The sequence below is a fragment of the Danio rerio genome, chromosome 19 (assembly GCF_052040795.2).
Source record: "Danio rerio strain M-AB ecotype USA chromosome 19, GRCz13ab, whole genome shotgun sequence".
NCBI classification, from domain to species: Eukaryota; Metazoa; Chordata; class Actinopteri; order Cypriniformes; family Danionidae; genus Danio; species Danio rerio.
The window spans coordinates 21,038,701-21,065,000 of NC_141039.2; the positions used below are offsets into that span (position 1 = coordinate 21,038,701).

Consider the following 26,300-nt stretch of genomic DNA (forward strand, 5'->3'; position numbering starts at 1 on the left):
AGCTTAATTGAAGTTCACCTGTGGTAAATTCAGTTGATTGGACATGATTTGAAAAGCCCAAACCAAGCATGAAGACAAAGGAATTGTCTGTAGACAGGAATGTCTCGAGGCACAAGGCTGGGGAAGGTTACAGAAAAATTTCTGCTGCTTTGAAAGTTCCAATGAGCACAGTGGCCTCCATCATTCGTAAGTGGAAGATGTTTGGAACCACCAGGACTCTTCCTAGAACTGGCCGGCCATCTAAGCTGAGTGATCGGATGGAGAAGGGCCTTAGTCAGGAAGGTGATCAATAACCTGATGGTCACTCTGTCTGAGCTCCAGCATTCTTCTGTGGAGAGAGGAGAAACTTACAGAAGGACAACCATCTGTGCAGCAATTCAACAATCAGGCCTGTACGGTAGAGTGGCCAGATGGAAGCCACTCCCCACCTGGAATTTGCCAAAAGGTATCTAAAGGACTTTCAGACCATAACAAACAATCTTATCTCTAGTCTGATGAGACTAAAATTTAACTCTTTGTAGTAAATGCCAGGCGTTACATTTGGAGAACACCAGGCACCAGGCTAATACCATCCCTACAGTGAAGCATGGTAGTGGCAGCATCATCCTGTGAGGATGTTTTTCAGCAGCAGGAAGTGGAAAACTAGTCAGGATAGAGGGAAAGATTAATGCAGCAATGTACAGAGACATCTTAAATGAAAACCTGCTTCAGAGTGCTCTTGACCTCTGTTATGTATTTGTGTTTTTTGTGCTCTGTTTTCTCTGTGTTTTTTCCCTCTCTCTCTCTCTCTCGCTCTGTTCTCCCGTATCTGCTCTCATGTATTCTCAGGTTCTGTTCATTGGTCCATTCAGCTGTCAGTCATTCCTCCCCGGTTACGTCACTCTTACGTCACATCCAATAAGCAAAGACCACCCGTCTTAAAAGCGCGCGCCAGACCACTCGCTTTTTCTTGTTTTCTTGCTCTCTTGCTTGCATTTGTCTCTTTCGCTGTTTCGTCGCTTGTTTGTATTTACCGCGTGCGTTTAGAAATAACCCCGTCTAACTGTGTTTTGTTGTTGCTTGTTTCTGTGTGCACGTTATACGTCCGTTATTCGTACATTGTTCTTAGTTTATCGTTGTTTACGAGGCTTGGACGAAGCGGACAGGTAAGAAGGTCACGTGACATACATTTCGCAACACTCAGGACTACTCTGCTGTCTAGTACAATAGGTTAGGGGCGAGCGCCACTCCTTGTACTTTTTGGATAGATAGATAGAGTAGATAGTTAGGACTCGGAAGATCTTCGTGTGTTAATTATACTGTTTTCACATAGTTAGTTAGCTAGATGCTTCTGGGAAGTTAGATTTAGTTTGGGTTTTGTTCTTTTCATTTCTTTAGCGCCGCCCGCGTCCCTTCTGCCAGCTCTCTTGTTTTCCCCGTCTTTATTTGTTTCAGTGTTGTACATATTGTAAATAGTATATTTTTGCTTTACTTACTTTTTCTTTATTTTTGATTAATTCGTTGTTGTTGTTCACTTTGGGATTGTAAATAAAAGCACACATTTTTTGGCATTACTTTGGTTGTCTTTCTCACTCATTCACTATTTATATAAATATATTTTAATTAAATAAATGTCAAACCCCACACCCTAGACTAACATCAGGGGTTTGTAACATTTTTGGGGGCTCGTCCGGGATCATTTAACCCATTTTTAAACAATTAAAATTATTTGTATTTATAGTTTGTTTGAGTGTGAAAGCAACCTGCTAATTTACAAAGGCCCACAGTAGGCCCAACCCGCGGAACTTGCTGCTCAGGTAAACGCACGCACACACCCACATTTCTCTCTGTGTTGTTTCTGGTATAAGTAAATAAACAGGATGGCATTGTTTGATTTACAGACATTTATTGATAATCCGACAATAGAACAATTCGACCGCTGTAGAAAAGATGATTTAATACAGATAGCGGACCATTTCAAAATTTCAGTGGTAAAACAAGCTCTTAAGAAAAATATTAAGAGTGCCTTATACGAAAGGTTGGTTGAATTAAAGGTTCTCATAATGCCTGTTGTGGAAGAGGAAGAAACCGAGTTTCTTGGTGCTGGCGCGCAAAGCTCAAGTGCAGATGAGCCGGATGAAGGGCGAAATGAAAGCGGTGCTGCGGCTGCGCTCACTGAAGGCAAGCCAACACTGTCACCTTTCGATCCGTTTTCCCCCGTTTATTCTGGGTCTAAAGAGGATGGACGTTTAAAGGTCCGCCTGGCCCGTTTACAGTTTGAGGCACAGGAAAGGGCACAAGCGCGTCAGGCTGAGATGGAACTGAGACTCGAAATCCGCAGGCTTGAAATTACGGCTGAAAAAGAGGTGAAGCTGCGTCAGCTGGAGTTGGAGGCTTTAAAAACTCCTCCTAAAGTGGCTGCGCAGTCCACCCGTGCTGAGACCTCTGTTGCTCCGGTGGGCGATCCAACCTCAACCACCTTCGATATAAGCAAATATGTATCTCTCGTACCAATATTTAGGGAATCCGAAGTCGATACATATTTTAGCGCTTTCGAGCGCATAGCGGCTTCTTTTCGCTGGCCTAAAGATTCATGGTCCCTTCTTCTCCAGTGCAAATTGGTTGGAAAGGCACAGGAGGTTTTTGCTACACTGTCCTTAGAGGACAGCCTTAATTATGATACTGCTAAATCAGCAATCCTCCGTGCTTATGAACTCGTACCTGAAGCATACAGACAGAAATTTAGGAATCACAAAAAGCTTTCTAGCCAGACTTTTGTTGAGTACGCGCGAGAAAAAGGCGTTCTTTTTGATAAATGGTGTAATGCAAGTAAGGCAACTGACTTTAATTCGTTAAGAGAATTAATTTTGCTTGAAGAATTTAAAGATAGATTGCCTGAACGTGTGGTGGTATACCTTAACGAACAAAAAGTTATGTCGTTGTCACAGGCAGCTGTGTTGGCAGATGAGTTTGTGCTTACGCACAAAAATGTGTTCTATCCAGTCCGATCGGATAAAAATCACACTGTTCAGTCTGTGAATTTTCCACGTATTCCGACTGCTACTTCCCGACCTAAAGAGGCAATAGAGTGTTACTACTGCCACAAGAAAGGGCACAAATTATCTGAATGTTCCACGCTGAAGCGAAAAAATCCGCAACAGCCACCTAAAAGTGTTGGTTTTGCAAAATCTATTTTAACTAACAGCAATGATGAGAGCACTGATCCGAGCTACACACCATTCTTGCTCAGGGGTCTAATTTCATTATCTGGCAACCCTGAAGATCAGTGTGAGATTGTACTGCTGCGTGATACAGGCGCTTCTCACTCGTTCATGTTAGAAAATGCATTATCTCTGCCTGAACACTCATCTTGTGGATCTAATATTTTAGTCCAAGGCATTGAGTTGGGTTTCGTCAATGTGCCACTATATCGCGTTCATTTACAGTGCGATTTATTCACTGGGTTTGTGTCAGTCGGCATTCGTCCTTCTCTTCCTGTTAAAGGAGTTTCATTTATTCTAGGTAATGATTTGGCCGGTGGTAAAGTAATGCCTATTTTAGAAGTTACTGATCACCCCAATCTTACCTATTGTCCAGACGAGTTATCAGTAAATCACCCAGATACTTTCCCAGCATGCGTAATGACGCGCGCCATGTCACGGAAAGATGATTCAGTTGATTTATCAGACTCTTTTATTGCGCCAGTATTTTCTGAGAATGTAGTTTCTCCTCCAGACAAAACAGCTACACAGAAACAACAGGAAAAATCAGAATATTTTAATTTTGATGGTGATGCTCTGAGTTTGCCCGTTACTCGTCAGCAGATTATTGCTGCGCAGAAAGATGATGATTCTTTGGTAAAGTGCTTCGACTCTGTTGTTGATTCAGATCAGATTGATAAAAAGCAAATTGCGTATTTCGTTGAAAATGGCTTGTTGATGCGCAAGTGGTGCTCTGATATTGAGACTGATGCTGATTGGAATAATGTCTATCAAATTGTCGTTCCCTCCGCTTACCGCCAACATGTATTATGTCTAGCACACGATCATGTGATGTCAGGTCATTTAGGTATCACGAAAACATACAATCGGATACTTAAACATTTCTTTTGGCCTTGTTTAAAGAAGGACGTCGTGCAGTTTTGTCGCACCTGCCATACGTGCCAATGCATGGGGAAGCCAAACCAGGTAATTCCACCTGCTCCTCTCTTTCCCATCCCAGTCATAGGAGAGCCATTTGAACATGTAATTATTGATTGTGTGGGTCCATTGCCTAAAACCAAAACAGGTAATCAGTTTTTACTTACAATAATGTGTACTGCTACTCGATTTCCCGAGGCAATACCGCTCCGCAGAATTACAGCTCCTCTTATAATCAAATCATTGATTAAATTTTTCTCCACATTCGGCTTACCAAAAATCATACAAACTGACCAAGGATCAAATTTTATGTCAAAAATGTTTTCGCAAGTTCTAAAATCATCGTCTATCACCCACCGAGTATCAAGTGCCTATCACCCACAAAGTCAAGGTGCTCTCGAGCGATTTCACCAGACGCTCAAGTCTATGTTAAAGAAATACTGTGCGGATACCTGCAAGGACTGGGATGAGGGCATTCCATTGGTACTATTAGCGGTGAGAGAAACTATTCAAGAGTCTCTCGGGTTTAGCCCCGCTCAGCTTGTATTTGGTCACGATTTGCGAACTCCTCTTAAACTTCTGAAAGAGAACATTTTGGAAATTAAGGAAAGTCCAAAAATGAATGTTCTTAGTTATGTAAGCCGTTTCAGAGAACGTTTACATGATGCTTGTAAATTGGCAAAAGAATCACTTAAAGCTGCGCAAAATGTCATGAAGCGTCAGTATGACACCCGAGCAGTCGCGCGCTCTTTTCAGCCCGGCGATCAGGTGCTCGTACTGTTGCCAATGCCTGTTTCTGCTCTCTCTGCCCGCTTTTCTGGACCCTATGTGGTGCAGAAAAAGTTAAGCGAGACAGATTACGTAATTGAAACACCTGACAGAAAACGCAAATCGCGCGTATGTCATGTTAACATGTTAAAAACGTACCATGTTAAAGAGAAAACTCAGATCACCACACCTGTTCTTCCTGCTGTTGCAGTTGTGAGCGATGTTACGCATTCTGAAGCTGATGATGATGGCCTGGTGTTACGCAATGCTCCTCAGCAGTGCGCTCGTTTAACTAATTCAGAGATGCTGAAAAATCTGAATTCACATCTCACGTATTTATCAGATTCACAAAGGCAAGATATCATTAATTTAATTCAGAAATTTCCCAATCTTTTCAGTGACACTCCAACGCAAACATCCGTAATTAAACATGACATCAATATTCAAAATTCTTCCCCAATAAAGCAACATCCTTACCGTGTGAACGCACACAAGCGTGCTATTATGAGGAAGGAGGTTGAATATTTGATGGAAAATGGTCTTGCAGTTCCTAGTTGCAGTCCATGGAGTTCACCGTGCGTTCTGGTACCCAAACCAGACGGAACATTTAGATTCTGCACAGATTACCGTAAGGTTAATGCTGTCACTGTCCCAGATTGCTACCCTTTACCCCGTATGGAAGATTGTATTGACAACCTTGGTTCAGCTAGTTTTGTCACTAAACTTGATTTGTTAAAGGGCTACTGGCAAATTAAATTAACTCCGCAAGCTTCTGCTATCTCAGCCTTCGTTACACCAGATCACTTCATGCAATATTCAGTTATGGCCTTCGGATTGCGAAACGCACCTGCCACATTTCAAAGATTAATTAATACGGTTTTATTCGGCGTTCCAAATTGTAACGCATATTTGGATGACTTAGTGGTTTATTCATCTGAATGGTCTGAACACATTTCTTTGCTGCACACTGTTTTTGAAAAACTGTCCAACGCCACATTAACATTAAATCTGGCAAAATGTGAATTTGCTAGGGCGACCGTCACATACCTTGGTAAGGAAGTTGGTCAAGGTCAAGTTCGGCCAGTCGCTGCGAAAGTCTCCGCCATAGCCGAATTTCCCGTACCTAAAACCAGGCGAGAGTTGCGCCGGTTTTTGGGTATGTCGGGGTACTAACGGAGTTTCTGCCGAAACTTTTCCAGTGTGGTTTTACCCCTAACGAATTTACTTAGTCCTTCTCAGCAATTTGTTTGGTCAGCTGAGTGTCAGCATGCTTTTGAGAGCATAAAAGCTTTGCTCTGCTGCGCTCCTGTACTCGCGGCCCCAGATTTCACCACTCCTTTTAAACTGGAAGTAGACGCGGGTGCTTTAGGTGCTGGCGCGGTACTTATTCAGGAGGACCGTGATAGTATCGAGCATCCAGTCTGTTATTTTTCCAGAAAATTCAACAAACACCAAATTAATTACTCCACTATCGAAAAAGAAGCCCTTGCATTACTATTGGCATTACAATACTTTGAAGTTTACCTTGGTTCCAGTTCGTTTCCAATCATTGTTTACACCGATCACAATCCGTTAGTTTTTCTCTCCCGTATGTACAATCAAAATCAGCGCCTCATGCGCTGGGCTTTGATTGTACAGAATTACAACCTGGAAATCCGTCACAAGAAAGGCACCGACAATATAGTGGCCGATGCTCTTTCCAGGTGTGTGTAGTTGGTCGTAATTAAACCGCATGGTTTGTTTTGCGAGTTTTTTTTTCTTCTATTTCACAATTTTTTTTAACAAACAATATTATATGTTTGTTCTCATGGGTGGGAGTGTTATGTATTTGTGTTTTTTGTGCTCTGTTTTCTCTGTGTTTTTTCCCTCTCTCTCTCTCTCTCTCGCTCTGTTCTCCCGTATCTGCTCTCATGTATTCTCAGGTTCTGTTCATTGGTCCATTCAGCTGTCAGTCATTCCTCCCCGGTTACGTCACTCTTACGTCACATCCAATAAGCAAAGACCACCCGTCTTAAAAGCGCGCGCCAGACCACTCGCTTTTTCTTGTTTTCTTGCTCTCTTGCTTGCATTTGTCTCTTTCGCTGTTTCGTCGCTTGTTTGTATTTACCGCGTGCGTTTAGAAATAACCCCGTCTAACTGTGTTTTGTTGTTGCTTGTTTCTGTGTGCACGTTATACGTCCGTTATTCGTACATTGTTCTTAGTTTATCGTTGTTTACGAGGCTTGGACGAAGCGGACAGGTAAGAAGGTCACGTGACATACATTTCGCAACACTCAGGACTACTCTGCTGTCTAGTACAATAGGTTAGGGGCGAGCGCCACTCCTTGTACTTTTTGGATAGATAGATAGAGTAGATAGTTAGGACTCGGAAGATCTTCGTGTGTTAATTATACTGTTTTCACATAGTTAGTTAGCTAGATGCTTCTGGGAAGTTAGATTTAGTTTGGGTTTTGTTCTTTTCATTTCTTTAGCGCCGCCCGCGTCCCTTCTGCCAGCTCTCTTGTTTTCCCCGTCTTTATTTGTTTCAGTGTTGTACATATTGTAAATAGTATATTTTTGCTTTACTTACTTTTTCTTTATTTTTGATTAATTCGTTGTTGTTGTTCACTTTGGGATTGTAAATAAAAGCACACATTTTTTGGCATTACTTTGGTTGTCTTTCTCACTCATTCACTATTTATATAAATATATTTTAATTAAATAAATGTCAAACCCCACACCCTAGACTAACATCAGGGGTTTGTAACAACCTCAGACTGAGGCGACAGTTCACCATCCAGCAGGACAATGACCCAAAGCACACTACCAAAATATCAATGGAGTGGCTTCACAACAACTCTGAATGTCCTTGAGTGGCCCAGCCAGAGCCCACATCTAAATCCTATTGAACATCTCTGGAGAGATCTGAAAAAAGCTGTACACCGTCACTTCCCATCCATATGAAAGAGCTTGAGAGGTACTGCAAAGAGGAACGAGCAAAAATTCCCAAAGACAGGTGTGCCAAGCTTGTGGCATTATATTCAAAAAGACTTGAGGCTGTAATTGCTGCTAAAGGAGCATCAACAAAGTATTGAGCAAAGGCTCTGAATACTTATGTACATGTGATTTTCAGTTTTTTTTGTTTTTTTTTTCAACAAATTTGGAACAATTTCCAAAAATCTTTATTTTTTCACATTGTCATTATGGGGTATTGTGTGTAGAATCTTAAGGAAATAAATTAATTTAGTCATTTTGAAATAAGGCTGTAACATTGAAACATCGAACAAGTGAAAAGTGAAGCGCTATGAATATTTCTATCCACTTACAGTGCATGCAGGAAGGTTGCTGGTTCAAGTGCCAGCTGGGCAAGTTGTCATTTCTGTGTGGAGTTTGGATGTTCTCCTCGCAGTCCAATGTGTACAGGTGAGTTGCACTGTAAAAAAATGCTGTTAAAAAACGGTCAAATTCTACGGTAAAATAATGTTTTTTCACTAAAACAGTAATATTCTGTTAAAAACAGTGCTTTCTGGGTATCATTTCTGTTTTCGAGAAAGTAACCAACTGCAGAAAACTGTGAGCTAACAGAGTTCAGATTCGATGTTTCGAAGTCTGTGTTTGAAATCACGCTTTGTGTCCTTGTTCACTATTTCATACACTAGTTAACTAATATAGTTCACCTGACAGTTTTAATGAACACTAATGAGTGAATTCAGACACTGATGAACACCTGCTGTTAATAATTACAATTACTGAAGAAAATAAACAAGAAACACAAACAGTGACTTGAGTTACAACATTAAAAAAAATCAAATAAAATAAAACAGCTTCAGTCTCAGCAGAGGATCATTAAACAACTCCACAAACAACAGCAGACACACACTTATTACTGACTGATTTGACGTCCATACAATTCTCATTGAGATCCAACAGAAATTAAGGTGTTTTTTGTGTCACCGTAATGGAGTGAGGGGCTGGTTTAGTTGGGTTCTTCACCCTTGAACTTAATTAAGAAGACTTTCCATTTCTACTGTAATACAGTGTTTACAAAACATTTGTATTATAGCAACAAAGTTGGGAAGTCAATAAATAGAGAAATCTATTTATCTGAAATTAGTTCTGAGAAATGTTTTGGTATAAATCTGGAAGAAGGGTCTCATGCAATAGATTTTATGCTTAGTTGCAGGTATTAATTTAATTAATGAGAAGTGGAAACAGAAAAAATACCTTTTAGTTACTTAACAGTTAAGAAATAACATACAAAAACAGTTCAGTTATGACAAATACACACTCAGACCTCATGAATCTGACCTTGTATCTCAACAATGGTAACATCTCAAATGTTTCATGCTGCAATGCATGCTGGGAGTGGCACTGTACAAATATCCCAGCATGCATTGCGGTATAAATAAATTTTGTATAATGGTCTAACGGTTTTCTTTATTTGTGTTTGATTCTGCTGTTGTTTATGTTTAGACTTTCAGCTGCCTGTTTGTGAGTTAAACTGTTAATTTTGTTAAATTTGTTATCACCATTATTGAGGTTCATATGCTGATTATTGATGTCTCTTTGAGTGCGATTTACACCATAGAGCAGTGTTATTGTCCAAGATATTCTTAAAAACTTCCAGAAATCATTGCCATATATATATACATATAATGTAAAACAATAGATTTAACATTGAATAGGAGCAGTACATTTTATTATACTAAATGAGAACAGACTCTGCCATTTAATAGCAACATGAACATCACCAGATCTTATTTAGGTTTTTGGCTGGCTTGCCTCAGCAAAGGAGCTTTTTAAACAAAGTTCTTAACAATTGCAGCAGCCAAATTATATAAATGTTAAAAATGACAGGGCTAAGAGCCCAACTAAAGCAAACTCTGGTCTCCATGATGGTGACGTAAAACTTTAACTTTTTCTCAAGAAGAACTTTAGTAGATGTTATACAAAAATACATGTATTAAGTAATAAGTGTAGCTGGTGATGATGTTTGTAGAGTTGTTTAATCATCCGCTGATCATTTAAATGATTTAATCATTTGTTGTTCTTCAGGTTATTTCATTATAAAGCTGTGACTAAAGTTTTGTATGTTCTGTTCTTGTTTTTTCCCTTCAGTATTTCTTCATTTAGTCATTGTTAATCCTCAATTATCATTTAATTAGTCAGTTAATTAATGAATTTACTTCAGCTTTGCTCCATGTTTCTTGAACACTCAGTAGTGTGGACACTTCAATTAAAACTGAAGTATATGCTCTGGGGTTTAAAGGGTTAAAGGTGTGAGAGGTAAAAACACAGTGTAAAAATGTATTTTAACAGTAATATACTGTTAATTTACACAACGGAAATAGACTGTAAAAAAAACAGTATATTGCTGGCAACCACAGCTGCCAGTAGATTACTGTTAAATCAAGGAAAAAACAGTATTTTACTGTAAAACCTGAAGCTAATTTCTTCTGTGTGTCACCATTGTGGACGAGAGTAGAGCCAGTGTATGAGTTAAAGATGAACAATGACCTGCTGATGTTATTCTGCATGTTTCTCTATTTAAAGATAGCGGCTGTTTAGTTGCTGATGCAGTCAGACTCTCTCTGGTGATTCCAGATTTACATGTATGTGTGCTGTTGTGAAGAATAAGACATTAGAGTTAAACCAAACTTTTCTAATTAACTAAAATAAGTTATCATTATCAGTATGCTTCTAAGCATATATAGGACATTAATTCATAAACTCATTCAGCAGTTGACCAAGTTGAGGCAGTTGCTTTCAGTGAGCAAAATGAGTTCACTTGAGTATTGTGTAAATCAATGTAGTCCATGTATTTTTACAGCAACATAATGTAAAATAACAGTACATTGCTGGCAACTGCAGCTGCCAGTATTTTACTGTTTTTTAACGGGACAATTTTTAACAGTGTGGATGAACTAAACTGAATGTGAGATTGTATGGGTGTTTCCCTATACTGGGCTGTGGCTGGAAGGTAAAACATATACATAACATAAAACATATGCCAGAGTAGTTGGCAGTTCATCACAACAATTTGTTTTTCAGATAGACTGAACTGTTTGTACAGTGCTTTGTAAAAATCATTAATATTAATCAGTGTTCTCTGATATTCTAAAATCACATACATTTTTAGCATGTCTATCAGTGTTTTTACATTAAAAGTTCATAAAAGCATAACATATTATTTGTCATTCCGTGTAATTAGAAATGAACCCCTTTCAAAAGTTTTCTCTTTTAATGTATGTTGATGCCTTCTCTCTAACAATTAGTGTGATTTTACCAAATAGGACATGTTTCTGGATGTACATCTATAGTACGTTGATTCTAGAACAACCAATTCCAATCAGCCAATCAGAATTAAAGGATATGTTTATTTATGTTTCCTCCAGGTGCAAAAACATGTGGTGTAGGTGAATTGGGTAAGCTAAATTGTCCGTAATGTATGTGTTTGACTAAGTGTGTAAATGTTTCTCAGTGAAGGGTTCAGCTGGAAGGGCATCCGCTGCATAAAACATACGCTGGATAAGTTGGGGGTTCATTCCACTTTGGCGACCGCAGATTAATAAAGAGACTAAGCTGGAAAAAAAATACATGAATGAATGATGTTCCAGGACCAACATAAGTTATTACAGGATCACATATGTTATTACAGGATCGAACTGTGTATGGCAAAACCATACCATCCTTTTTCTCTCTTACACACATACATGAATCACATGTCTGGATATGATAATAAGTGTATTTTTCTGTACACACAAACATAATCTTAACAGCTGCTGTTAAATTTATATGTGCTTTTTGATTTTGATAAACATAATAATTAGTTTTACAGTAGACTGTTTCTTTAATTTATCATTGATTTTTTTTTACCCTTGCATAGTCTTTGTATTTAAAAAAAGAAAATGTTGTTTCAATCACAAATGTACCATTATTAAAGACGTCTTGAGTGTCCAAGTGTAGAAAGTGAATCATTTAGGGCTACTTAAGGATTCATTAGTGCCTACACATGCCAAAATATTACCTTACTTCTGTGATCAGTAACAAAGCAATAATAAGACAAGCGTTCATTCTTTATTTAGTTTTAAATGCAACTCTACATCAGTTGTGTTTGCACTTTATGTATGATATATTTAAATATATACAGTAGAGTATTTTTACATTTGTTTCTTCCCTGGACTCTCTCTGCACTGTGTATATGACAGAAAAAATGTCTCTGAAAGAGAGAATGTCAACCTCATTCATATCCCCACTTAATCAGTGATTGTTGAAACCGCAGACATGCACAGAGAAACAAGTGCGTAACACTTTACAATAACAGTACATGAATAATGATGTATTAAAATGTAAACATTACTTTATTATAAATAATGATGAGGTTAGGCCCGCAGTAATTATTAACTAACTTTAGCTACAACATGAGTCACATGAGTTCATGTGTGAATAACGGCTTGTTAGTACATGATTGTTCGTTAATTAATGCATTAATTACCACATTAGTTTATGCTTAATTAAACCATGATGAACTCATGATTTGTTAATGCAAAATTATGTTGTGACTTAGAGGGGCACATCATCATTGACCCATTCTTAACTACGTATGAACTCCTTATGCACGTCCAACTTGAGTATACACTGAATAACACCAGATAAGTGTTCTGTCAACATCAACATGAACAGGAGTTCATGAGTAGTTAAGGATGAGTTAATAGTGATGTTTCCCTCCAAGCAGGGCCGGATTAACCAATGGGCCTTATGGGCACAGGCCCAGGGGCCCGTGCGCACCAGGGGCCCCTGCGAGGGGGGAGAAAAAAAGACAATTTTGGAGTGTCTTTTTAGGCTAATTGCAAATAGCGCATCTAGTTGGACTAAACTATTCAGGGTTTACGCCCATCGATGCCTGATTGATAGAGATAAGATGAGTAAAGAGCAATGTCATAATATAGCCGCAGTGGCGCACCTTGTAAGGCACACGGCATCATCTTTTGACGCGATTAATCATAGCATCGGTTCGAATCCACCATCAGCTGAACTCGTGCTACTTTTATTTCTCCCCATTACATATCAGATTGGAAATATATTTATTTTTAACAGGAAAGAAACATTTTTTTTAAATAATGCAAATGTGATATAAAGTCACAAGTGTCTCGTGGGTATTTAATAATGTTTAGCCTTATTATAGGCGCCTGCCGCGCCTCCCTCTCTTCAAAAACTCTATTGCTCAGACAACTGTATTTCCTCTGAGCAAAAAAATCGCGATCACATATTAATATTATATTTAAATTGCCTTTCTTTCTTTAACTAAACAGAATGCTGTAATTGGTCAAGTGCGGAAACGTCAGTTTTGTAATAACCCGCACTAAACTGAGCGGACTTCAGTGTAACGTTATATCTGTCATAGATCAAAAATGAGTGGACAAGTGGATTTAGCAAACGCGAGAGAAAGAGGAGAGGAGGCATCTTTATTGAGGCATTTTCCATACACACCTTCTTCAAACAGACCCGTGATCAGGAGAATGAGGGTACTTTAAATGATGAGTAGCTAGCATTAACCAGGCGGAGGAGGCTAACGGCAGCGCAGCACGGACTGGATTCATCGGGTGAGAGACAGACAGAAAAGGAGAGAGAGAGAGAGAGAGAGAGAGAAAGGCCCAGAAGAGGAGAGAGAGGGGAGAGAAGAGGTTAGAGGTATAGTGTCTGTGATTTCGGATACTTTTAGGTTTATAATCAAGTCTTCATCACGAGAAGAGTAGAGAAAATACAGGGAGAGGAGGAGAGAGACAGTAAATCAGTGTTAGTATTATGAAAGACTCAGATTCATAGAACTCAGATTCATAGAACTGTATACATACATATATATATATATATATATATATATATATATATATATATATATATATATATATATATATATATATATATATATATATATATGTAGTTTTGGCTATGTAGTTTTATTAGTATTTTTATTTAATGCTTTGAAAAATAATTTAAATCTTTGCAGACTATAAATACATATGTACTATATATCATTTATTTAAATATGTGGGCAACAAATTATAGATTCATTTTATTTAAAAATTATTATATTATTCTTATTTTTTTAATTCAACTATAGGGGTGCGGCCAGGTAGGGGGCCTTACAAGATAATGTGCCCAGGGGCCCCTGAGTTCCTCATCCGGGCCTGCCTCCAAGTAAAGTCATGGCATGACTCTACATTAACAGCTCACAAGTTCATGTTGGTTACATTTAGCTTAAACTTAAAAGTTAATTAATACATTAATTAACAGCATGTACTAACAAGTAATTGAGGTAGCCGTTATTCACACATGAACTCTTGTGACTCATGTTGTAGTTAAAGGTAATTCATGATTAGTGCAAACCTTAACTCATCATCAATTCATAATAAACTAATTTTTAGTTTACATAATAATACATCATTATTCATGTACTGTTATTATAAAGTGTTACCAACGAGTGTTTAAATTGAGCTGTCAATAGCATGGTACCTTTTCAAAAGGCACACATTTGTACCTACAGGATCTATATCGACACATAAAAAATACGTAACAGCCTAAAACACATGCGTTTGTAGCCTAGCTTTATTTCTGAGAGTGTGGCTCCATCTAGTGGACGACTTTTAAGAGTTTTCAGGTGTCTAGGCATCTGCATGTCACTCTCAAACGTAAATGGACATTAAAATCTATTAGACATACACATTTGTACCCAGTGGGTTAAAATTGGTACATATTAATTAGAACCTAAACAGTTTACCTTTTAAAAAAAATTAGGTAGGCATACAATTTAAGATGCCTGGTACTGCCCCACATCTTCTGACATCTCTGCACTATTTGTTTTGTCACGTTTATAAAAATACTGGACAGTATATTTTAAAACGATGACATACTCTGCCCTGCTATTTTGGTGGATTGCAAGCGCTATTATTTCTATCTTGAAATACAACATCCAGCGTCATCAATCAGTGTGGTCGGTGGGCGGAGTTTTTTTTTTTTTTTTTTGCAAGCTCAGTATGCAAATATCCTTTTTTCTTTTTTGGTGTATTGTTCTATTTATGCAAAGAAAGCAAGGAAGGAACTGCTGTTCGCTGTTTCTGTTAGAGGCAACAAATTCAGATAAATTCTTTGGTCGAAACACGACCTGTACGCCGAGAAACAAACTTGGACCATTAAGATTTTGGGTTGCTTTTATGGCGGAGAATACAAACTCTAGCCCTGTGATAACCACCGCGAGCAGCCCTTATCTAGAATTCGGGAATTCAAGCACTGGTACCTTATGGTCCATTCTGAGCGTTGCAAACTGCCTCGTGTGTGCTGAAATTGTGAGTAAACCATCTGTCTTAAAACGTATATTCTATCAAATATAATACACATAAAAAACTTTTTTTTTTGTCAGTAGTTAACTTTTTGTTGTGTGTTTGTTCAGTTATATGTTGCTCCTTTCATTGGAATTTGCACGAGCAGCGCTTTAAGTTAAGAGCTCTGGACAAATGTAGGGTAGGCTATTCTCTCCAAAACGGAATGTATGCAGCAGAGTTAACCTCAAAGGGTGACCTAAAGTAAACAGACCGTGCATACTTTACATATTATATGACACATTACTGAAATCTAATTTTATGGTTTTAAAGATACATACAGTTTGATGCAAAATACCTGGATAATTTTCAGAATTACAAGCCATAGTCTGCTGGCCTTTCAAATCAGCATTTTAATTTGAATCTGTTTTATACCCAATGGAAAAAGAGCAACATTTCATTTCTGACATAACTTATTTAATCAACAGATGCAATGCTATTTTAACAAAACAGAATTTAATCAAATTAAACAAAACAGACAGGTGCAAAAATTTGGGCACCCCAACAGAATGACATCAGTATTCTGTAGTCACCTTTTGCTAAAATAACAGCCTGTATATGCTTCTTGTAGCCAGGGATAAGCCCCTGAATTTTTGCTGAATGCATTTTGGACCATTTTCTTTGCAAAATGTCTCCAGATCAGTCACATTTGATGGGTGCTAAGCATGAACAGCCTTTTTCAAATCAATTCATAGATTTTCACTGATGTTCAAGTCTGGGGACTGGGATGGCCATTTAAAAAAGAAATTTTAGTGTCTACCAAACATGAATTGCTTGGTAGATATGGAACTGTGCTTTGCATAACTGTCCTGCTGATATATCCAACCCTGCCATTACTTTAGCTTCTTGACTGATTTCTGAACTTTGTTCTTAAGAATCTGCTGATTCTGGTGGAATCCAACTCCGACAAGGTTTCCAGTTCCTGTGCATGACATACATCTCTCCACCATATTTTACAGTAGCGACTAGCGAGCATGTTCTTGTCCTGGAATGCTGTGTTATTTTTCCACCCTGCAAAACACCCATGGTTGTGGCTTATGTTCACAGTATATTTTTCCAAAATGATTGTCCAGTTGAGCCTTTTATGAGCATACCTCAAGCAACCCTGCTTGTTGGCAGAATGCAGAAAAGGCCTTTTCTATATCACCCTTATATTGAGCTGTTCTTAGTGAGGATGGACTGTAGAATGATGAACAATGTCGTTGAACGCAGCAAGCCATTTCTGGAGATCTTTAAAGGTGGTCTGTGGTTTGTTTGTGACCATTTTTTGCCTTTGTCTTTCAGATAATTTTCTTGGCCTACCACATCTTTCCTTCACCAGAACTGTCCCTGTGGCCTTACATTGTCTTACAATATTTCTGACTGTGGAGTTAGAGACTATAAAAATTTGTGATAACTTTTTGCATCCTTCTCCTAATTCATCTGGGTGAATTATAATTTCCTAGGTCATTAGGGAGCTCTTTTAAAGTTCCCATGTTCCTACTCTTTGGTTTACAAAAATGAAAAGCACAACTTGCAAACAGCTATCCTAAATATCCTTTTTCATGATTGGTTGCACCCGTGTTAGGATTGTTGAGGTTCACTGAGTCAATCAAATCAATTTTGTAATGTAATCAATCAGCATTAAGTGATTAAAAGTTTTGAAATTTACACAAAAGAGAGGGTGCCCAAACGTTTGCATAGCCTATTTTTTCAGTTTCAATTTAATCTCACACATCTGAATACTGCTTCACTACAGGTTTCTGTCTGAAAAACGTGACATCATTTAGCTTTTTCTAGAAACTGAATGGCATATAACTGTGATCTTTTGCATGGCAGAAATTGCAAGGAACATTGCAGTGGAACTATTTGTAAGTGATTGCAAATCATGTTCCTCTTTCTGTCTTTATGAAGGAAATAAGGCCAACATGTTGCAGAGGAAGTCCAACTGTAATAGAGATATTTAAATGGAAATTTAAGTGAATGAATAAGTCAATGACCCATAAAACAATTTCCCCTATTTAGAAGAAGCTTTCTATTCTATACTTATTATAGGTTGGCCACAGCCCATCGAAATGTCTGGCAAGCGCACATTTTGTTTCACATTAGTGAATGATCTTACAAGTTGGCAACTTTAAAATGGTACTGGAAGAATCAGTCACATCTAACGGCCTTCAGGGTGACTTCAATTAATTTCAAATAAGACAAAAAAAAGACCTATGAAAATAAGCAAAAACAAATAAAGAGCAGTTCTTGTAGTAGAATTTTTTTTCCTGATGTTTAAAGTCTCTACTTTTAACCTTAGTTGTTATCCAGTAAGTCACACGCTACTGTAAAGTCATGGATAATGGTTAAGAAGCACTGTGCTAAAACATTTTCCTGCAGGTTTCCCAGAAAATCATATATTTCAATTCAGAAATTCTTGTGCTCCTTAGATTTTAGGTCTGCTGGTATGGCCACTGATTGCAAGCACAGAATATTTCAGGTTTTCACCATTTGGATGGGTGATGTTTGTGACTGTCTTCTACTGGCTTCTCACACTTTTCCTACTCATCATCAATGTGGCCAATAGACATCGCAAGCACATGCAGTGGACTACAGTGGTAGGTGCAGATTATTATTTCTACAGATCTGTGTAAGAATAAAAAAGGAAATTAATTTTGATAAAGACAGTTTTATGGGGGAACAATTTTGGATCAATTATCTCTTTAATAGTTTTGAAGGAACGTATTGCTGTAGGTGAAAATTACTCACTTGTAATTCTGTCCCTGACCTTTTAGGTTCTCATTTTCAATTGCACTGCAGCTTTATTCTACACATCAGCTGCTATTGTTGAGGCAACATTGTTGAATCAGGTGGTCAAAGGTCATCATACTTTCAACTGCTGGGCAGCATCAACGGTAATCAATTTGAAGTATATAATTGTGTGCAAGGCTAACCACCATTAACTTTGGGAATATATTAATGATCAGGTATCCTGGTTACATTCTTGATCGTGCAAAATATAATTGCTGTGTTTTTCATTTTCTTTGAATACAATAATGATTATTACTTTTAATGCATACCTTTCTTTTTCTCTCTGCTCTAGTTTTTTGCATTCCTAGTATCTCTGAGCTATGCTGGTAGTGCATTCTTCAGTTACAAATCCTGGAAAAGAGATGAATGAATCTGCTGGATAAATTGTAGTTTTTAATCATTTATTTAAAGATGGACTTAACTTGAAAAATAGTTTAAACTTATTTTTAAATGGAAAGAAATGTCGTCAAGTTTGCTCTGTACGCATTTGCAGTCATTCCAAAAATAGGCCGATTGTCTAATGCATAAATTGATGTTTTGATATTTATTTATTATTTTTTTATACATTTCATTTAGAAATTGAGTTTTATTTTAAGGCATTGTGACTAATTGTAAAAGATCGTTTTACATGTGTACTTTAAATGAACCTTTTAATGTTGGTCCATATTTACTTGATCTTCTGAACATCCTTTGTGAAGGCCTCATAGTAATTCAAGAAGCACATAAAGTGCATGGAAACTTTATCTTTTACATGCCAAGCGTGTCATTACAGATTTGTCCTTTTTGAGTAGTGATCTTACTTATTTTATAATATTATTAATATTTTTAAATATCACATTGTGTCTCAGAAAGCAGTAGACTATTTGACAAACAAGTAAAGGAATTTCACAAAATTCACACCCTTTTTTTTAATTCACATTTTTTGTTACAATGTAAATGTCCTGGTTTCAATATTTTGTCTAGTTTTGATTGTTAAACATTCAGCACATAATTAAGTCAATAAATAAATCCGCACATAAAAATCTGTTTTCAGTTGTGCTTTATAACATTAACCTATTACCAGTGGTGGAAAGAGTACTGAAAAATCATACTCTGGTAAAGGTACCATTACTTGCTTAAAAATAAAGTGAAAGTAGATTTAAAGTATCTGTTGTAAATATTACTCAAAATATGAGTAAAATTGTAAGTTTCAAAATTACTCACGAGCAGTGAGTATTACGTTGCAAAAAGCTGATGCATTTACATGTAATTTGTGTATGTGTGTAAATGTAACATTCTGTAGTAGACTTAGTTATTGCCCAGCAGGCATACAACATCATAAGATGTTAATATTAGGTTCGATTTAGGTTGTGATGTCAGGTGAATAAAATTTAATGTCTAACCTACGTCCAATAAAGACATCAAATGACGTTGATTTTTAGGTTGTGTTAGAAAGTGATCAAAATTCAATGCTGAGCTAACATCTTCACCTAACGTCATACTGACATTTATTAGTCATGTATGGCAACCAAAATCCAACGTCTGATAGACATTGTTGAAACGTCAACACAACGTTAAGCTGTAACATCATTAGACATTGATATTTGGTTGGTTTTAGGTTGGACGTTGGCCTGACGTTGAGTTCTGACGTCAACATTATTTTCATATTCAAACAATATGCAATGTCACCATGACGTTACGGTACAATGTCAATTTGACGTCATGCTGACATCTTGTGCTTGCTGGCTGTCATTATACAGTAAACATCCGTCATCTTCTCATTAGTGACATGCATCTAAACAGTCTCTGGTTAAATGGGTGTATAGACTTTTGACAAAGTCTATCGATTATAATGTGTTCCAGTGAATTGAACTTATTGCTTTAGGATTTAAGTGGTAGCCTACAATTAAGCAATGCAAATTAATTTTCAGATGCATTTATATATATTTATTTATACATACACACACACACATACATACGTGTGTGTATAAACCCAGCTCAACCGCTGCTGAAACGTCTTCTCCAACACTGGTGAAGGAAATGCTTTCTTCAACGTTGGAAGTCAGCTCAGCAGAAGGGTTCGTCAGTCTCAGATCAGGTCTGAAGCAACAATTCTGATGAGCTAACTCACACAGCCGACTGACATAGCCCTAATTGGCTCATCAGTTTCAGCTGTGGAGCTAAGCTCCGCCAATTCAATTGGCATTTCATTGGCCCGTTTTTATATTTTCAGAAATGATTGGTCGTCTAAAGCACTCCCAAAGTCTGTTTATACAGACACATGTAGAAGTTCCCATATGAAGGGGAACAGACTGTTATCGAACGCTAACACCGAACGCGGCCAGAGCGTTAAAGTAGCCGAAAGTCATTCATTTTCAACGATAGCTGGTGGCGATAAGCGGCAAGGAGCAGTGCAGTGCATCTTCGCCGGTGTGGGCGTCGAGGAGAGTTGAAATATCCAACACATTACTCTTGTTTAAGCTGAGATCAGACTGCCTTTAATGTCCTTTCTTAACCCTCTATGTACATGTGAGAGAAAAATGAGAGAACAGCCATTCCCAATAAATACAACTTTAATAGAATGATTACAGACCTGATCCAGAGAAACATTACTACATCTTGTGAAATTACAGGACCATATTAGCGTATGTTTATTTCCCCTCCCTCTGGTAAGAAGTTTGGTTGATGACTGTACATGCAGGTGAGGGTGATTTGAGATCTCACCTGCCCTGCCACCTCTGCCTTCTCCCTCCCTTCCCTTCCCATTACTAATTTCTAGTCGTTTAAGTCTCTAAACAGACAAATGTTCTGCTGAATTTCTCGTTTAGCTAAAACTCTCACACGCACACAAACACGCACGCACGCACGCACGCACACACACACACACACACACACACACACACACTCATACATACATAACAATGTAAAGACAGTAATACTGATCTCGATTGCATGATCTCTAGTGCATCCATTATTAAACGGTGCCATAACTGGCTGTAGCTGAGATGAGAACACACACATACACAGAAGTATCAAACTTCAAGCTCTTATGAACATAAAAAACAAACAAACAAACAAAAATTTTTTACAATGGACATAGTTGTCAGTCCCATCAATAGTCTTGCTCAGCAGTTACACAGATGACTTCATAAACCATGTCTACGCTAAAAACTCTCTTTTGTTAAGTGTACTATTCCCTGCTACAATCGGCATTGTGAAAGATTATTTTCAGTGTAATTGCCTACTATTGAGTAATAGTGCAATTTTTAAATACTTCTAAACAGATCGCATTAATCTTACTTGAATCTGTTTCTCAGCAGCAAAAACTGGGTTATGAATATTATAAAGCATTGAAATCGTGTCAGTATATTTGTCCTGGTCCTGTGATCAAGACACCAGAGAATATGGCAGGATATAAAGAGGACTATTTAATGAAGACACCATCGCAAGGTGACCCTATCCAATTAATCGTCTGATCAAATTCCTCTCGGGCTAAAATGTGATGATTTTTTAAAAGAATTGTTTAAATGAGCCTTAAAGAGACGTTAGGTAAGTAAAATGTGCGCTTGTTTATTAGAAGCCAGGTAACTTTCACTCATACAGCGTTCCTCGAATGAGAATTCATTACCAAAAGCCAATAAAAAAGTCGAACTTTCTTACAGACACATTTAAATTCTCTAATCACTTTTAAGCCCAAATTGGACTTAGATCAACATCTCAAATTTCTTTTGTCTTTTAGTGTCCAACGCTCGTCTAGTGTCCATTATTTCTAAGACAACCTTGCCCCTTGTTTTTTTACAGACCCGCCTGCTGTACGTGTGTGCGCGCGTGTGTGGAGACAGACATAGCAAATGCAATTTGCCCAACATGCAGCTTCAAGTCACTGGCCTTACAAGGAATAAACAGGAACAACACCCCCCTTCTGAAGAAGATAAAGAGAAATAGTGAGGATGAGGAAGGGAGGAGAGGTGGCACAAGGAAGGCAGGTTCAGGGGCTGGAGAACAGTGTAAAGGGGGAGGGGCTTGCCGGTGAATCATCCCTGCCTCTTGTTCAGGATTTGTCGTTTTCAGCAGGGGGCGTGGTGGCGTTAGGGGCTGAGGAGTCCAGGTCCGATTTGTTGGAGATCCGGTCCAGCTCAGCCTGGACATCAGTCAACCCCAACTTAGAGCCTGAGAATAAACAAGATCAGCTTAAAATAGTATCATAATGCTGAGCACTTTTGATAAAAGCAGCATTAACCAAAGCTTTAAAGGGATATTCTGAGTTCAATACAAGTTAAACTCAAAGGCATTTATGGAATAAAAATAAAAATGTATTAAAATTTTCTTGTTTGGGGCCAATTCTTTAAAACTTTAAAGACATTGAAGTTTTATTATTCTACTTACAAATGTATTATTTGAGCTAAGCTTTACATTTCACATTTTCTTTGCTTATTTATGTTACGTTAAAGCACAGTTGCAAAATTATATAAAAATTCAGAGAAAAAAATGATTTCTTAGAGGTTTCATTTTAACACTGTTTGATTTGTCACAAAGCTACTGAATCTATGTATTAATTCTCTAATTAAACTATGTTGACAGCTGAGAGTACCAGCAACTGAATTTAACATCTATTGAACCCAGGAAACTGTGTCTGTGACAAAGGATGGCAAAAAGCTTTGTAACCTTGGCGCGACAGTGTTTGTGAGTCTGTGAGTGAGCGATTTAGAAAAAGAGCAAGTGGGAAACCTATGTAACATCGAGCTTTATGCCTTTGATTAATGTTAAGCATAAACATCCAAAATAATGATGGTTTAAAATGCTTTTTTTCAGCTTAAAAGGAGAAAAGAAATACAGGAAGATGGAATGAATGGAGATGGAAGACAATAACATTAGGTAATGATTAAGGTCAATGAACATTCACATAGACTCACACACACATTTAGGCTAAAAGTTGCAGATAAAATTCAGCCATGCATTAAACATGCAGTAACTGATTTGTTTGCAATAAAAACGATAAATGAACGAACAATTGACCAGAGAAGGGTCTCCAAATTTCAGTAGGTAGAATATTGACGCTACAATGCTCAAATTTGAGCTTTGCAATCAGAAATAATGTGCACCTAGCTGAGAGAGGAGCTGGGCCTCATCAACTCACTGTTCTCTCTTACCTAATAGGCAGATCATACGCCAGCACCCAAATTATGACAATAAAGGTGAGGGTTTCTTGCTGAAACATTGAAAGCTCAGCCTTGGAATAGGTGCACATTATCTGCCTTTTAATCATGTAATCCTTATTACTCATATTTATTTCGCATTATAAGCCTTTTCATGCAGTTTTGTTATATTTTGATTAATGATGTTCATGAGTATGATTCATGATTATTGACTATTATTGTGATAACTAATATCAGCTATGTTTAACAGCAATAAGCAGTTGTATTGCTTGATTAGTATGGTGTATGGATCGTTATTGGTGCCTTCTCTTGTTGATTAGCACCACACTTGTCTCACTTGAATAAACACAAACCATATAAAACATTTTTGTTATGCTGAAACATTTGACATACAAAAATTCTGGGCAAACTAATGCACCACCACATTACTATTCAATATTTTACAGCGCAACTGTTTTCTTTATTAATATTGATGACGATGTTAATAATAATAATAATAAGAAGAAGAAGCAGTCCTTGTGATGAGTAACTAAACAAAATCATGCCAAATATGATTATAAATTAAGGATCAAATGAAGAGTCAATCAGTGAATATCAGCCAGCCCTAAATTTGCGTGCAGAATCAGATAGATGGGGTTAATCGCAATGAACTAAGATGGAGGCCTGAAATAAGAAAGGCAGCAATGTAGCCAACAACAGGCCCAAATAAAACATGCAAGTGCTAAAAGAAATGTACACTGGTTATAAAAATCAAGATGAAGCACTGGTTAAACTAAAAGGATGCAAGTGAGGGAAAGTCCCCTACACACACACCTTAGCGTGGCCAACATCCCCTGGCTACCACACATGATGAAAGACAGTTTAAAGGCATTACATAGGATGGATGATGAAAGACCACACAAATTTCACTCATTCATACATTTGAAAGAACAAAAAACAATGCACACATGATAGTTTGGTTTTAGACAAAAGATAAGGGTACAGGATTATGACTGGGAGAGTTCGATGTGGCCATTAAGGTACTTTACCTTTAATACACTCCCATAAAATCAAGCTGCATTATAGTTTTAAAAACAAATGAAGATGCAAAAGCATAATATGAAAGAACAAGAGAATGGGCCATAAAACCACCATGTTGTTATGTTAGCTTTAAAGTGTATTAGCTGAATGATACATTTCAAACAGTGTAGTATCAATGTTAGCATATGCAGTCCCTATCAGAGATTCACTTTGTTTTTTATCCATTTACAATCCCTACTCTAAAATGAAGTTGTGACCATTTTGTAAAATGCAATGAAATCAAGAACATGTGATTTCATTGTCTTTTTCAAATTTTTACTTGACAAAGGTAAAGAAAAGATTCACTGAGAAACCTAAATGTATTTTGGGATTAAATTTAGATTGTATTAAGACTGCAACACACTCAAACGACAGGGCAACCAGGTCCAGGATCAAAATGAAAGTGAAAAGGTTATCCTGCTTAGTCCACAATCACAGATGAACTGAAAATATGTGAGGGTTTCATGTTTGGGTACAAACGGAACATCTCAGTCTTTGCAAGCAAAGCTGGATCATGGATCTTAATTTTGATTACGGCTCATCATTTTATTAGAGAATTGTCAAACGATTGAAAAATTGCCGGTGGATAACTGCAAAGAGCAAAGAAATCTGTTGACTTTGCACAACTTTTGAGCTCTGAGATGGTATCAACCATTAAATATGGTGTTCAGGGGCGGACTGGCCATCTGGCAGACCGGGCACTTTCCCGGTGGGCCGATGTACTTTTTGGGCCAGGCTGATCATCGTCTTATGATCTGATCGGCCCATAAAAGGCTTAGCAGCATATCGCTTTTTTTCTGCCTTATTAATTGACGCTGCTGTGATCTGTGACTCTCTGAAAGTAGAAGTTTTTTCCTGAACAGACAGACCGGGCCGGCCCATGTGACACTCTGCAGCCCATTGACTCTTTACGGTATTGACATTGGGCTGGCCCAATCACAAACTCCTATTTTGGGCTCTGTATGAGCGTGTGTCGTCTGTGTGTATTTGTCAAAATAGTCGAGAGTCAGAGAGAAGAAACGCAAGGGAGGCGCAGAGAAATCGCGGGAAATACACCGGCGTTTCATTTAGCGGTTCTGAAAAGTTCGCCGTTCATTCTAATACACGGCTAAAAGCGCAAATCACTTGACCACACACATGCACACTCTCTGCCAAGAGCTGCAGTCAGTGGTTCAGCGGGTGAGCATAACCCCAGGTGAGAGTAAAGTGCATGTCAGACAGTTCATCTGCTGGATGATCTCATCTCACTATAGTTGTTAACCGTGATATTGAATTCATCTTGTTGTCTCTATCTAACAATTCTTATGTCTTTTGAATCACTTGTTCTCAGTTTACTGTTTTGGCTGAGTGCAAAGATAAGCTAATATATTAATTTATATAACCACATACACTGATTTTGCACATTGACTGATTGCTTACCTTTATCGTTTAAATTTAATGTACGTTATACTGTTAATGACCATTATTGATTATTAAAACTGATGTTCTGCAAAAGAGACAGGGTAAAGTTCATTCTTTTCAATGGAAATGAAAGGAGACAGTTATATTTAAGCCCTGTTTTGTTATAAATATGCAGAGTGAAGATGATGCCCATATAAATATGCAGCTACACGAGGCTGTTTAATGTCTGTTAATCATAATATCAAAATGAAACAAATTTGACTTATATTATGTTTTCATTGTTTAGATAGTGAAACAGCAAGCAGGATGAGGTGAATGAGGTTATAAAGTACACTGTTCCCTTTGAAGATTTACCCATGCATTAGCAGGCAGTTTTTGTTATGTTTATTATTGAATATAGGCTGAGTGAATAGTGTATTGAATAAGATAAATTGGCTGTAGTGTATGAGTGTGTGTGAATGAGTGTGTTTCTAGAACTCAACAAATATCTTTATGGACCGTATACAGAAATTAAATTGAGATTAAAGTTTGTATTTATTTATTTCATATATATGGCTTTTGTGTTTTATAGAATATGAGTTGATAAAAATATTGGACGTGCATAGATGGATCGCATTTTGATTAAATTTAGTGGGCCGCTCTGGCCCAAAATGCCAGGGCTGATTTTTTGCCCCAGTCCAGCCCTGATG

At 37.7% G+C, this 26,300-nt stretch overlaps 3 protein-coding genes across 15 annotated transcripts in view; 2 read left to right on the plus strand and 1 right to left on the minus strand.

The window, feature by feature from the left end:
- The window catches only part of LOC148679789 (uncharacterized), a 415,121-nt gene that overhangs the window by 210,693 nt on the left and 178,128 nt on the right, over positions 1-26,300 (plus strand). The gene's annotated exons all lie outside the window — the stretch shown is intronic.
- Positions 14,928-19,038, plus strand: cmtm8a (CKLF-like MARVEL transmembrane domain containing 8a). The gene is made up of 4 exons (XM_087295626.2): positions 14,928-15,208; positions 17,656-17,823; positions 18,001-18,120; positions 18,309-19,038. Exons 1-4 carry the CDS (start codon positions 14,942-14,944, stop codon positions 18,384-18,386), a joined length of 633 nt encoding a protein of 210 aa, XP_087151752.2. The 5' UTR covers positions 14,928-14,941; the 3' UTR covers positions 18,387-19,038.
- dync1li1 (dynein, cytoplasmic 1, light intermediate chain 1) overlaps positions 20,551-26,300 on the minus strand; it is a 33,553-nt gene continuing 27,803 nt past the window's right edge. For 7 of the 13 annotated variants that reach the window (XM_087294480.2, XM_087294483.2, XM_087294479.2 and 4 more), the window contains one exon: positions 20,551-22,165. In XM_087294480.2, the coding sequence (XP_087150606.1) occupies positions 22,047-22,165 (119 nt within the window). In that variant the 3' untranslated portion in view covers positions 20,551-22,046. 13 annotated transcript variants of the gene reach the window in all.

Bases quoted from the DNA above. Each gene is read 5' to 3' on its own strand.
- cmtm8a (XM_087295626.2), top strand. From the start codon at position 14,942: ATGCAAAGAAAGCAAGGAAGGAACTGCTGTTCGCTGTTTCTGTTAGAG. The intron at 15,209-17,655 runs GTGAGTAAACCA...TGTGCTCCTTAG, and splicing joins GCCTCGTGTGTGCTGAAATT to ATTTTAGGTCTGCTGGTATG. The intron at 18,121-18,308 runs GTAATCAATTTG...TCTCTGCTCTAG, and splicing joins ACTGCTGGGCAGCATCAACG to TTTTTTGCATTCCTAGTATC.